The 13,837-nt window shown below is 44.6% G+C and overlaps 1 protein-coding gene across 1 annotated transcript in view; it reads left to right on the top strand.

Moving 5' to 3' along the window:
- Positions 1 to 4,049: 4,049 nt before the first annotated feature.
- ZNF385D (zinc finger protein 385D) overlaps positions 4,050 to 13,837 on the top strand; it is a 582,141-nt gene continuing 572,353 nt past the window's right edge. The window contains exon 1 of the mRNA XM_054384925.1: positions 4,050 to 4,152. Coding sequence (XP_054240900.1) covers positions 4,050 to 4,152 — 103 coding nt within the window. The remainder of the gene's footprint in view (positions 4,153 to 13,837) is intronic.

The raw sequence follows: 13,837 nt of genomic DNA, 5'->3' as shown, positions 1-13,837 counted from the left end.
AGCTGAAACCTTGTCAATTTGAGATCGTGTCCTCAGGTGGACTGCCAAGGCAGAAGGTATTGTGTATTCCCCTTCCCAAAGGAAACAAGTATAATAATTTCAGAACTGAGAAATGCTACTATTTGGAAATTCTTCCATATTGTTCTTAGGTAAAACAACAGATGCCTAAGCAAAAAACCAAAACCAACCAACCACAACAACAACCAAACAAACAAATAAAAAACTTGAAAAAAGCCAAAAAAAGCAATCATTGCAATGGTTCTGTTTGTAAAGGTCTGAATAAGTCAGTTCAGTATAAGCACAATTTAGAGCATGGATTCAAAACACCAGTCTGTTTGATGCATCGATGCAAAAAAATGTTAAGCAGAGAGATAAGACATCCCAAAACTCCTTACCAGTAGAAAAACAGCCCCAAGTTAATGTCTGAAAACAGTTGTGCATCTTCAACATCAAATGAGCAGGAAACATAAAAAATTATACACAAAAATTAGCCTGCAGCTTATGATGCATAGAGGCATCATATAACATTTTAGTACTAGAATTTTATGATGTCTGTACCTTTTCTTTTCAACATCGATGCTGACATTCTCCACTACACATTTTCTTGGCCTATGATGAATAGATGTGATGGTTCTTTAACTCACAGGTACTACAATGGACAATAATATTTAAGGAGACTCTCGTATCTTTCATTCCTTAAAATAACAACAACAACAACAATAATAATGCAGTAACAACAACAATAAACAACAATAAACCAATAATAACAACAAAACAACAGCAACAACAACAATAATAGTAAAGTTATAAAATGTTTTCACAGTCTTTGGGAAGGAGATGCAAACACGTTTAATTACCTCTTTTCATGAAGATAAATGCAAGTATGTAAGGTTGGTACAAGTATTTTTAAAAAATAGTATTTCTTGCTTTTTTTTCCCTTCTTATCAAACCTGTTCTGGAATATTAATCATAGAATTGTTAGGGTTGGAAGGGACCTCAAGGATCATCCAGTTCCAACCTCCCTGCCATGGGCAGGGACACCTCACACTACAGCAGGTTGCTCACAGCCACATCCAGCCTGGCCTTCAACACCTCCAGGGATGAGGCTTCCACCACCTCCCTGGGCAACCTCTGCCAGTGTCTTACCATCCTCATTGGGAAGAATTTCTTCCTAACATCCAATTTGAATCTCCTCCTTTCTAGTTTTGCTCCATTCCCCCCAGTCCTGTCACTCCCTGACACCTGAAAAAGTCCCTCCCCAGCTTTCTTGTAGCCCCCTTCAGATCCTGGAAGGCCACAAGAAGGTCTCCTTGGAGGCAACCCTAACACCTCTCATACAGGGGGGTCCGATCTCCACAGGAAGCAAAGAGGGCAAAAGCTCCATAAGTCCCTTTCCTTCTGGGGATTCTTCCTCTTTCTCATGGGGGTCATACTCTTTCCCTCAAGCCCCCCACCCTATGCCTAAATTGGACTTCTTTTCCATACCATTTGCGTACATAAGCTCCAGTGATTTTACTGGCAATCCTACAAAAGTTAAACTACTGTGTTTCATCCTTCCCCCCAAAGAGGTGTCAGATCCCCTGGATACCACGGGCGAGTAAGGATACTCAGAGAAAAAAAATACACCCCTCCCTCCCCTCCCCCACCCCCCCCCACCCCCCCCCCCCCCCCCCCCCCCCCCCCCCACCCACCCCCCCAACCACCCCCCCCCCCCCCCACCCCCCCCCCCCCCACCCAACACTCCCCACACACCCCCCCACACCACTCAACCCCCTACAAAAACATTTCCCTCCAACCAATTCCATCCTAAACCCCCAATCCCCCCCTTCTCACCACACACCCACCCCCCCTCAACAACAAACCAGAACCCCCGTATCATATACCCAGCCCACAATACCCCCCCATCCCCCCCCCTTCCCCCCCCCCCCCCCTTACCCCAATACCACCCCCCACACACCCCCCCCCCCCAATCCCCCCCAACCCCCACCCCCCCCCTCAGCTTGATCAAAACCAATGGAAACAGGAGGTGATTTTAATCAGTCCTTTGGGGAGTGTATTTATTGAAGATCCTTCAAGCTGGCATGAATAACAGGTTTCTAAATGTGATATTGTGAGGGTAAGCAAATGACTCATTATTTGTGTTATAGTGCAAGAGAGTGGGGCAAGAACAACACTAGAAGAGGGAATAAGCAGTCATATCTTTTATTCTGTTACATTCATCACTATGGGATGCATCTGTACATGTTGTGTCAAGGTCAGTGATCCTTGATCACATGAATCATTCTCAGTGCTAATGAAAAACACTCCAGGTGCATCTTGTTCAAACACCAGCAGCTTTAGCAGATGACAGAAACAGACTGACTGACTTCTGTGAACCAGAATACACAGGTGTGCTAGAATGGCTGGGGGGAATTCAGGGCTGAGGATGGGTAAGGGATTAGCAGAGGCTGTTGGAGGAGGTCAGCATTGAAAATAAAGTAGATAATGTTTAACTGGAGGACAAAAGAGCACTGTTGCTTCACAAGCTATAGCTTCTTTACACCTTGGCTGTTTGAGTTTCAAAGCCAAATAGAATCACAGAACCACAGAATCATCGAAGTGTCAGGGTTGGAAGGGACCTCAAGAATCATCTAGTTCCAACCCCCCTGCCACGAGCAGGGACACCTCACATTAGAGCAGGTTGCTCAGAGCCATATCCAGCCTGGCCTTAAAAACCTCCAGGGATGAGGCTTCTACCACCTCCCTGGGCAACCTCTTCCAGTGTCTCACCACCCTCATTTCTTCCTAACATCCAATCTGAATCTACCCACTTCTAGTGTGTGTCTGAAATCCAAAAATTAATTAAAGAAAAAAAAAAGGCAACTCGTTTCTGAATCAGTTTCCAAAGAAGGAGTTTCTAAAGTTATGATGGCAATGTATCCTAATTATCTTTCTCCACAAGTTCCAAGAGATGGAATATAGCAGCCCAGGAAGAAGCTTTATTTTCCCTTTTGGTTATTTTGGGTTTAGTTGTCTTATGATCAGTGTAAATTCTACATACATTCTTCCTACATACATTGCAAAATGTCCAGACAGAAAGGAGGATGCATCTGGTGGAAGGGTGGAGTGCTGATGGCACATACATGTGTATGAAAAAAGAAACATCAACTGTGAGATACCTTTCCAGGGCTGTTGCAGTGACTGCTGTGATTTGACATCAGGTGAATTTATCATCAAGATCAGAAATGAAAGCTGTGTGCGTTATTGGTACTGAGGAAACATACTGCTCTGCCAAAGCATTGGCAGTGCAACTGCATTTCCAACTTTTTTTTCCAGCCCAAGATTGCTGTGTTCGATCACTCTGTACCTGTAACTTTTTAATTGCTAAATCTGATTTTATGATTAATTTCATTGTGTATTGTGTATTTTACAGAAATTTTCAAGGCCTCATGCCAGTTGCAAGGGAGGGCAACTTGGTGGGAATCCCTGAGACGCTGGCGAGGAAGAGCTCGGCAGAGGTGAGGAGGGAGGCTGCTGTCTTGCGGGAACTGGGAATCTCAGGTTGAGTTACTCATCCTTATGGAGTCAGGAGTGTGCAGAAACAGTGATGTCGATGGCAGGAGGCAACGTGCACATGCTCTTCCGTGAAGGTGCTGTAGGAGGACTTGCCAGCGGGCAGAAGGAGGTTTATGTTGACGCTGTCATTTCCCAAGTGTGGAAGCCTTCTGGTCCCGGGAGCCCTCCACCGCCTCCTCCGATCTGCTCCCTTCCCACGCTAGTAACAGCGGGGCTTCCGCTGCACGGACCTCGGGCCAGGCTGTCCCTCCGCGCTCTCTCACAACGCCGCCGGTGAGAGGGGCGAGAGGCGGCGCTGCCCGGGGATCGGCGCTGCCCGCCCGCCCGGCCGCGCTGATTGACACCGGGCCGGGCGGAGGCGGGCCCGCAGCGATCGCGCTGCTGCCGCCCGCCGCCGCCGCTGCCGGGCAGCGGGACCCGCTCCGCACCGCCGCCCCCGCGCTCTCCCCGCCGGGCTCGGCGCGGCGCCCCCAGGGGTCGCCCCCGGCCGCGGCATGGCCGGCTCGCTGGGCAGGGGGGCGGCGTGCTGGCGGATGAGGAGCTCGGCGGGAGGCAGGAAGGAGAAGCCAGCGGGAGGCAAGCCCCAGCCGCGGCACGGTAAGGGGGTGACCGCGGCGCGGTTTGGCGGGACGCCCACCGAGGTGGGTCGGGGAGCCGAGCGGTCCGTGCAGGGCACCCCGGCGGCCAACTTGCCTGTGACTTGCTTTTCGCGCTCGGCTCCTCTGGGGCGGGAGCTCCTCTTTTCCTTTCCCCCTCAGCGGGTGCGAAGGAAGGGAAGCTCTCTGCGCCCGAACTCCGCCGAGCTGTGCCTCATCCTTTTATTTACTAGATAGCAAAGCTGGGGCAGAGGAGCGGTGTTCGTGAGCGTTTGGGCATGTTGGTTTGACAGCGGCTTCTGCAATTGTTGCAGAAAGCATTTGCAACCTGGCAAACGCCAGTGAATCTGGGAAGAGTCCTCGAAATCTGTTTTGGCTTGCATCTGTCTGGTCTGAATGCCCGGGAAATACTGTTAAAAACACTGTCCTGTGTGCTCTTGTGTCGTCCCCCCCCCCCACTTACGGGTTCGGGGAGATAGATACTCTCCTCCAAGGTAAAGCAGCACACAAACTGTTCTTCCAAAATCAGATCCAGATGATAACGTTGCCAGCAGTGGTGTTGCACCACTGAAAACGAAATGTTATCAAACGCTATTGAAAACAAGTATTCAGGTTTGTGACCAGCTCGGTGCCGAACGGTGAATGCGGTTACCTGGAGCCGAATCTGTCAGGTACGGTTTCCTTACTGTACCGCTTGGCTGTCGCTGTTGTCTGCTTTGATGAACAAACCGAACTGCAGTGTCTGGAAATCTAACTAAAATTTGTTCTAGCTGTGCGTTTGCCGTGGGTTTTAAACCCAGTGTTTGGGTAAGCGGGTTTTGCAGAAGTTACAGTTTAAGTTGTGCTTGAGTTCTAATTTGTGTTTGTTTGTTGTTGGATGTGTTAGTCACTAAATTAACTTTGCGTCTTCTCCTGAGAGAATAGTTTGTCTGGGGGAGTGATTTGTGCTCTTCACAAGTAGCCAGAATGCAGTAGTACACAGTAATCTTGATCATGAAGTTGTGGGGATGGTGGTGAGTCTGGCATCTGAGATGACTGGTCTGAAGGTGCTTGCTGTGAAAATAATACCCTAAAGTGCTGGTTTGTAGTGAAAGAAGACCAGAAGTTGCTTCTCCTGACCGTCACCAGGATACTTCTGAGCTAGAGTGCTTTTGCTGCTACACACCTCCTCTCCTTGGCCTGTTTGTCCCTCAGACAAAAAGTCTTGAGTCAAGATTCTGTCAGTGGATATCAAAGCCCTTCTAAATGAAGTGACTGTGCAGAAACAGAAGCGGTTTCACATTAGAGGATATCTGGCAGTTCAAAAACAGTTGCAAATATTTGTCCTGTTAATTCTGAGTGTAATGCTGGTAGTGGGGAATAACCTACATGAAAAAGAGAGTTGGTGTGTGATCCCTTGGAGTTATTTACCTGCTATTTGTGGTTCTTACGGAGTGGCTGGGCACAGAGACCAGAATCCTGGATGCAGTGAAGCCAGTGGGAATTTTGGACTGACCTGAGAAGAGGCAGAATTGAACTGACAGACTGTGTAGAGTGAGTTATCAGGCCAAGCTATGAAAACCTTTGGCTGATATGGATATGCAGTTGTAGCAAAGTTTATAATGCTGCAGTATGCTGCCGTAATTACAATATTATCAAAGTAGCTCTACCATAAATTAGATAATTTAGGGAGGTGTTTTATAACTTGGTTCTCATTTAGCTTAACAAATAAGGTGTGGTGTGCTTCAGTCTATCAGAGTTGCTTCTTATGCCTGTTTTGTAAAGAATCATATGACACTAAATGCTCATTTAAGTAATTGCTGCAACAACATGGAACACTAAATTACACTGCAGCACATACAGTTTGCATACCAATTAGTTTTCAACTGTACTTTAAGGATAATCACTGTAGAGTCTTTGCAAGGTGCTCTAGACTTATTTACCAGGTCATTTACTATCCTTTAGCAGCTCCAAATGCCAAAATTAGATCTAATTTGTATGTCCCTAATGCTGATTGCATGCTACAGGGAGATTTTTAGGCAGATAAAAAACCCCATAGTATTATTTTAGTGTGCTGCTTCATTTTTTAGAGTTACAAACGCCCTCTGATTTCCAAGAAAGGACTCCTAAGTACATTTTGGATTTTGTAGGCAATATTGAACACAGCATATAAGAATAGAAAATTTAATTAAAATGTTCAAGCTAAAGCATTAAAGGGGTTATAAGTAGGATATAGCTGAAAGTAAAATTGTGGTATGTGAGCTGTCAGCAATTTTTAACTGGCAAAAGTTGTAGGTTTGACTCATTCATACATGGAAGCACACAGTTATTGAAGTGAAGCAAGAACTGCTCACAGGAGAACTGAAAGGTATTGGAAGTGTGAAATGCTCTCAGTTTTGGGAAGTGATGTTGTTCTTTTCTATTCTTTATGCTGCAAAACCATTTCAGTGGGCCACCAGCTGGTGTTGGTAAAAAGTGGCATAGCACTATGGATGTCAGTGGCACTGTTATGACTAATACCAGCAGAAGACCAGCACAGTATTTCTTTGTATGTTTGGATTAATATATATTTCACAGAATCACAGAATGATAGGAGCTGGAAGGACCTCCAAAGCTCATCCAGTCCAACCCCTTGCCAGAGCAGGATCGCCTAGAGCTGATCACACAGGAACACATCCAGGCAGGTCTTGAATATCTCCAGAGAGAGATTCCACAACCCCCCTGGGAAGCCTCTTCCAGTGTTCTGTCACTGGAAGTTCCATGAAACTTCCTATGCCTCAGCTTCCACCACTGCCCCTTGTGCTGTCATTGGGCATCACCCAGCAGAGCCTGGCTCCAGCCTCTGGGCACTCCCCCTGCACATCTTTAGCAACAGCAATGAGGTCACCTCTCAGGCTCCTCCTCTCCAAGCTCCAGAGCCCTCAGCTCCCTCAGGCTCTCCTCAGAAGGAAGATGTTCCACTCCCGTCATCATTTTTGTGTCTCTTTGCTGGACTTTTCCTAGCAGCTCCCTGTTTTTTGCTTTAGGTACCACTTAAGGGTGTAAACAGGCAGGGTGCATATTGACTTGTGAAAATCTGAGCAAACTTGCTGTTTAACTGAGTTAAATTACAAGTATTTGTCAGCTTTGACGTTTTTCCTTACTTTTTAGATGAGCAATTACGGAGACTTTTCTATACTTTAAAATATTTTAAAACATAAATATGAAATTTTCCTTATGATCTCATCTGCAGAAGTTCTTGGTTTACATTTTTTGGTGATACAATATCGTGTAAAACAACATAAAGTAGAACTAGCATTTCTGCCTGCTGTGGTCTAGAGACTGAACAAAGCCTTTTGTCAACAACCCAGGAAAAAGTTAAAGATCCTGTTAAGATAATTAATATCAACAGTCTTTTATATATATATAAAAAAGAATCTATTTTAAAATGATTTAATGTTGGATTAGCATGGGCACCTTACCTGTAAAATCTCCCTTCCAAGAGCTTGAAAACCTCAATGGGTGGCTACAGCCAGAGTTCTATTACAAGTGGAAGATGTTAAGGAGCAACATAATGGACACAACAGTGTAAATCAAGTAGTAATTTACTGTACTGCTTAAGAAAACTCTAAAATACTTGTATGAAAAAAAAAATCTCCTCCCTTAAACATATATGGAAATTTTAAGACTAGAAGCTGTGAAACAGAAAGATGTTTTAACTTACTTTGACACCACCAAAAATAACTGCTGGAGAGAAACAATGTTTTATATCCCTTTTTAAAGCTATGTGAAAGTTTCCTGGTGAAAATGTAGCTCTCCATCTTTAGTATTAAAATGATTGCCAGGGGGAAATAGCACAAATATATACTTCTGGATATACGTATAGGAGCATGTGTGTATACACAGGTGATATTTCAGACAGAAAATCATGACTTAATTGATTTATTTGTTAATTTTTTTTTTTAACACTTTTTTTTTTAAATCTTTTTAACTACTTACAAAATGTGCCAAATTTAGGCTGGAGAGTAGAAGTCAAGGCCCTGGGCAGCCTGATGTAGTTGGGGATGTCCCTGCTGACTGCAGGGAGGTTGGACTGGATGAGCTTTGGAGGTCCCTTCCAATGGCCTGGACCATTCTATGATTCTATGAAATCCTCTGTGCTTCAGACAGAAATCAATTGGCATCATGCCAATAGGTTGGACTATGCCCAGGTAAGCTGGAGGAATAAATGTGAGCTGTAGCAACACAGACCTCTTTTTCACCTGGGCCTGCAGACTCACTTTAGTCTTGTCCTATGACAGCTCTAGACAGGTAAAGACAAAATCTCTTGTCTCTGTTTCTCTTTGTGTTTATTCCATCTGAGAGTAATGGAAAGGTTGCAGCATGGTCAGGATAGAAGTCAGCACATGCTCCAGAGAAATGGACTCTAACTGTTGAGCTGATGGAAGAATGAGGAAAGACCCCAAATAGCTACAAACCCATCAGTTGTTTTCCTCATCTCTAAGCTTAGATGTATGCACATATGTTAACAACTTCTGGTTGCTACTGGACTGGACTGATTCCACAGTTGGTGGTAGGCAAATGAAGTTGTGCTTGAGATTTCCAGTTTCAGATGTTCTCATTTTTGCACATTTCTTCTTGAAATATTCAAGAATGTGCTTCAGTGTTGTTTTGTTGGCTTGTTCTTTTTTTCTTCTCTGTCTCCTGGGAAATAATGTTCTTGGACATACTGGGAAAGTCATAAGCAAATCTTCTGTTTTGCTAGAGGTATGGTTCTCTATGCCTTGTTTTTTACATGTGGCTTATTGCAGTAGTTGTAAAAGTAAATGCTTGAAATTAATGTAGGCGTTTATATATATGGTTTTATAGATACAGAATCATAGAATTATAGAATTGTTAAGGTTGGAAGGGACATCAAGGACATCTAGTTCCACCCTGCCGTGAGCAGGGACACCTCACACTACATCAGGTTGCTCAGAGCCACATCCAGCTTGGCTTAAAAACCTCCAGGGATGAGGCTTCCACCACCTCCCTGGGCAACATTAAAAGTCTACTGAATATAAAGGAATAGAAGTTCTTTTCTCCTTATCTTGAAGGACTTAGACTTACCTCTTCTATGATCAGCATGACTGTAATCCTGGGCTGCATCAAGAGAAGTGTGACCAAAAGGTTGAGGGAGGTGATTCTCCCCCTCCACTCCACTCTGGTGAGACCCCACCTGGAGTACTGTGTCCAGTTCTGGAGTCTCTGTTACAAGAAGGATCTGGAGGTGCTGGAAGGTGTCCAGAGAAGAGTCACAGAGGATGATCAGAGGGCTGGAGCTCCTCTGCTGTGGAAACAGACTGAGAGAGTTGGGGTTGTTCAGTCTGGAGAAGAGAAGGCTCCAAGCAGACCTTCTTGTGGCCTTCCAGTATCTGAAGGGGGCTCCAAGAAAGCTGAGGAGGGACTTTTGAGGGTGTCAGGGAGTGATAGGACTAGGGGGGAATGGAGCAAAACTAGAAATGAGGAGATTGAAATTGGATGTTAGGAAGAAGTTTTACACCATGAGGGTGGTGAGACACTGGCAGAGGTTGCCCAGGGAGGTGGTGGAAGCCTCATCCCTGGAGGTTTTTGCAGCCAGGCTGGATGTGGCTGTGAGCAACCTGCTGTAGTGTGAGGTGTCCCTGGGCATGGCAGGGGGGTTGGACCTGGATGATCCTTGAGGTCCCTTCCAACCCCAACAATTCTGTGATTCTATGAATAATCTGCAGGTAGATTTTAAATCTTAAAACACTCTTCTAGCCTATTTGTTCACGAAGTGTCACCATTTATGTTGTTTCTACTGAGAGCTCTAACACTATGATGCCTCAGCCAGTTCTGGGGTCTCAGTAGTCAGTGACTGTCCTTGCTGTGTGTAACACAGACCTTGCTGTGAAAGCATGGCTTTCAAAACAGATGAATGTGTAAAGGCTTTGACCTGGAAAGCCAGAAAATCTGCTTGACCAAACATTTTAACTTGCTTAGCCTTTTTCTTGATGTAAGTGCCAGCTGATACCTCTTTTTTAAATGTAATCAGGCCACACCCGTAATAGCTACAACTCCTTCAATAACTCATGTGATTTAGAACTTAACTTCCATTCTGCTTTTTTTTTTCTTGATTGTTTGTCTGTGTTGTGGTTTTGTTTGTTTTATTTTTCAAATTAGTGTTACTGTAAGAAAAGTTCATGGACAAAAAAAGTTAGAGGGAAAAGCCTTTAAAGTTTAAAGCCTTTTTTCCCTGGAGTTCACTGAAGAGGTTACCTATGATACTGAGAAACCCTAGCATTGCAGCTTGCACAATTAGGTATAAATAATCAGATCTACAAATCCATGGATTATTTTGAACTGGAATTTATAGTAGAATGACAAATCCATCATCTAGCCCTTAGAAACAGGCTCCAAATACAGTTTAATGATATTTATGGTATTATGATGGCACAGAAGCATAGTTAAGAAACCCAAGACTTCTCTGTTCCAGAACCAGATTTATTTTTCTGACCTGTTTTTTTACACAAGATTTGGAGAGGTTTAATCAGACAGAGGTTCTGAATTGCTGGGAAATGTAAGGTGTGTTTCAGAAAGGGAAAAACAAACAAGTAAAAATATCACTTGCCTGATCATGGGGCTCTTGCTGCTGCTTAAAATTCTGAAGCTGGGATTACTTTGAGAGAACTATAGAAAATATCCTGATTTGAGTACATTCTGGAGTATTTTGAGCAATCCTGGCTCAGGGGCATTTTATACTGACATCTGGAAGTTTCCAGTCTTAGCATTCAGTTTAGTGTCTCTGCCTTTGTCTTTCCATTTAGCCTTGCCATGTTATAACAATGAATCATCTTGTCCTCTAACTTGAGTTGGAATGTCTGTTTATACACTGAATTTGTTTCATCATGTCACCATAATAATTGATTTGAACCGTGGTGACTCTTTTAACTGCTTTCCCATATGTAATTGGGCTGGATTTTACCCAGTGCTGCTCTGAGAAGCAGAAGGCTAAGCCATTCCAAAACCTGGAATGTCTTTTATCCTCTTAGGGTTCAACTTCCCTTTCTCATGAAACTGTAGAATGGAATTTTTGTATTTTGTGTATATGAAATGGGGTAGTGGCTGCAGTATTTCTAGTCATCCGAAATCGTAGCAGAGTTCCAATACAGTTAAACCAGGAGTACTGTTAACTGTAGGCTTGCTTTGATAAAATCCATTGACAAGGGAGAGCTTAAATTAGTGCTAATTGAGATATTGGAGCATTGAGTAAAAGTTGAAACGAAACTATAGAGGCATTCTTTGATTAATTTATATAATGTTAATAGAGCAGACAAGGGACAGCAGTGCAAATGAAAGGGCCATGTGGCAGGGAGGCTGTGCCAGTAAATCCAATTTCCACCGCTTGCTGTGTAAGTGGGCTTGCACATAGCACTCTGGTTGCTACTTAAGCAGTGTTTTGTGAATAAATGTCCTTTTGTTAAAAAAGGTGTTACACTGGTGCTACTTGGACTCATATCATAGAATCACAGAATGGTCCAGGCTGGAAGGGACCTCCAAAGCTCATCCAGTCTGACCTCTCTGCACTCAGCAGGGACATCCCCAACTAGATCAGGCTGCCCAGGGCCTCCTCCAGCCTCACCTTGAACATCTCCAGGGAAGGAGCCTCAACTACCTCCCTGGGAAACCTGTGCCAGTGTTCCACCAGCCTCAGAGTAAAGAACTTGTTCCTCACATCCAATCTCAATCTGCTTTGCTCCTAGTTTGAAGCCATTGTCCCTCATCCTGTCCCTGCAGGCCTTTGCAAACAGTCTCTCTCCAGCCTTCCTGGAGCCCCCTTCAGGTACTGCCAGGCTGCTATTAGGTCTCCCCAGAGCCTCCTCTTCTCCAGGCTGAACACCCCCAGCTCCCTCAGCCTGTCCTCAGAGCAGAGCTGCTCCAACCCCCTGAGCATTCTCATGGCCTCCTCTGGACCCTCTCCATCAGCTCCATGTCCTTCCTCTATTGAGGGCTCCAGACCTGTACACAGCACTCCAGGTGAGGTCTCCTCAGAGCAGAGCAAAGTGTCAGAATCACCTCTCTGGCTCTGCTGGCAATGCTGCTTTGGATGCAGCCCAGGCTGGGATTTGCCTTCTGTGCTGCAAGCTCACACTGCCTGCTCCTGTCCAGCTTCTCATCCATCAGCACCCCCAAGTCCTTTTCCTCAGGGCTGCTTTCTATCCCCTCCTCCCCCAGTCTGTATTGGCAGTGAGGATTGTTCCAGCCCAGGTGCAGAACTCTGCCTTGCTCTTGTTGAACCTCATGAGGTTCACCTGGGCACCACCTCTGCAGCCTGTCCAGGTCCCTCTGGATGCCATCCTGTCCCTCTAGTGTATTGACAGCACCACTCAGCTGGGTGCCATCTACAAACTGGCTGGTGGTGCACTTGCTTTAATAGCATTTAGGCTTAACTTGCTTTATGGTAGTATCATTGAAATTATTTTATTTGTTTCCATGATGAAAACAACTTTGTTGCATTTGGAAGGTAAATACTGAAGGATCCACTTAACAAATAAAAGTGTTTTGCAGAATACGTCTGCTCTTTTTAAGATGGTTTAGTAATCTTCTTTTGTGTGCTGTGATGTTTAAGGATATTTTTGTGTGCTCTCTATGAACAATTTTCCTTGAGTTGTCAATGATGCATTCCTGTGGAAAGTACTGAAACGTCAAAATGAGGAGTAGGAATTACTTGGTAGAACCTTCTCCTGAAGGCAGATTAAAGTAGATCTGTGAGTTTTTGATAACAAACCCAAGAGCCTGCAGAAAGAAGTGAGATAAAAAAGACTTGTTATTGTCAATTGCTGGATGGAGCTTTGCTGTACTAACCATTCCAGTATTCTGTTCAATACTTATCACACTGGAGTTCTGAAAGCACAGAGCTGTCTAAACTGCTGGCATTTGTAGTGAGGGGGAGGAATGGGAGATTGAGAAGAGAGACTTTTCCTCCAGAAGTTGGATTCAGCACATTTGCATGGTATAACCAGGTGTCCTCACCAATTCCATCTTTCTGGCTGATGGTTGCTGTGGTTTCACGTGGGAGGTCATGGTTGCTGCTAGATAAGAAGTGGGTGCGAGTAAAATGTTTTAGGAAGTTAGAGGAGGTTCTGTGAGGAGAAGCTCTCTGCAGAAAGATCAAGGGACCCTTGCAAGGCAGTCACATCAGCCAGCATCACAAAACAGATGAGACACAGTGTTCTGTTCTGGGCAGAATATTTTTGGGCTTCTGCTTAATTTTTAAACCTGACATCCTCATAATCAAGTCCTGACATCATTAATATCTATAGTTTATAGTCTTCAAGCCTGAATTAGAGGGAATGGGAACACAGTCTTCAACTTCTATTCGAGACAGAGGTGTGGATTTTTGGATGTCTAGCTATTTGGAACTCCAAGAGATATTCAGGTCTGCAAATCCATTTATAAACTGGAGGAAAATAGTCTTCAGAACACAAGAAATGCTTTAGGGAAACACGGTCTTTTCCAGCGTGGATGACGTTGGGCTTGTGTAAATTCTCTCTAGCAGGCTGCTGCCAGTCCAGGTATTGATTTCAGTTAACAGTGAAGTAGCCTGAGGGATGTTCAGTTGTTTGTATCAATGGGACAACTGGGTGCAGCCTAAATTGCCTCAAGCCTTTGGCCTACTAAAGCAAGTTCTAATGAAGCAAAAAAAGAATTTACCACTGGTTTTATTC

The sequence above is a fragment of the Indicator indicator genome, chromosome 11, assembly GCF_027791375.1.
Source record: "Indicator indicator isolate 239-I01 chromosome 11, UM_Iind_1.1, whole genome shotgun sequence".
In the NCBI taxonomy this organism is placed as follows: domain Eukaryota; kingdom Metazoa; phylum Chordata; class Aves; order Piciformes; family Indicatoridae; genus Indicator; species Indicator indicator.
The sequence above is the reverse complement of the archived record's forward strand: the minus strand, read 5'-3'. Positions and strand labels throughout refer to the sequence as shown.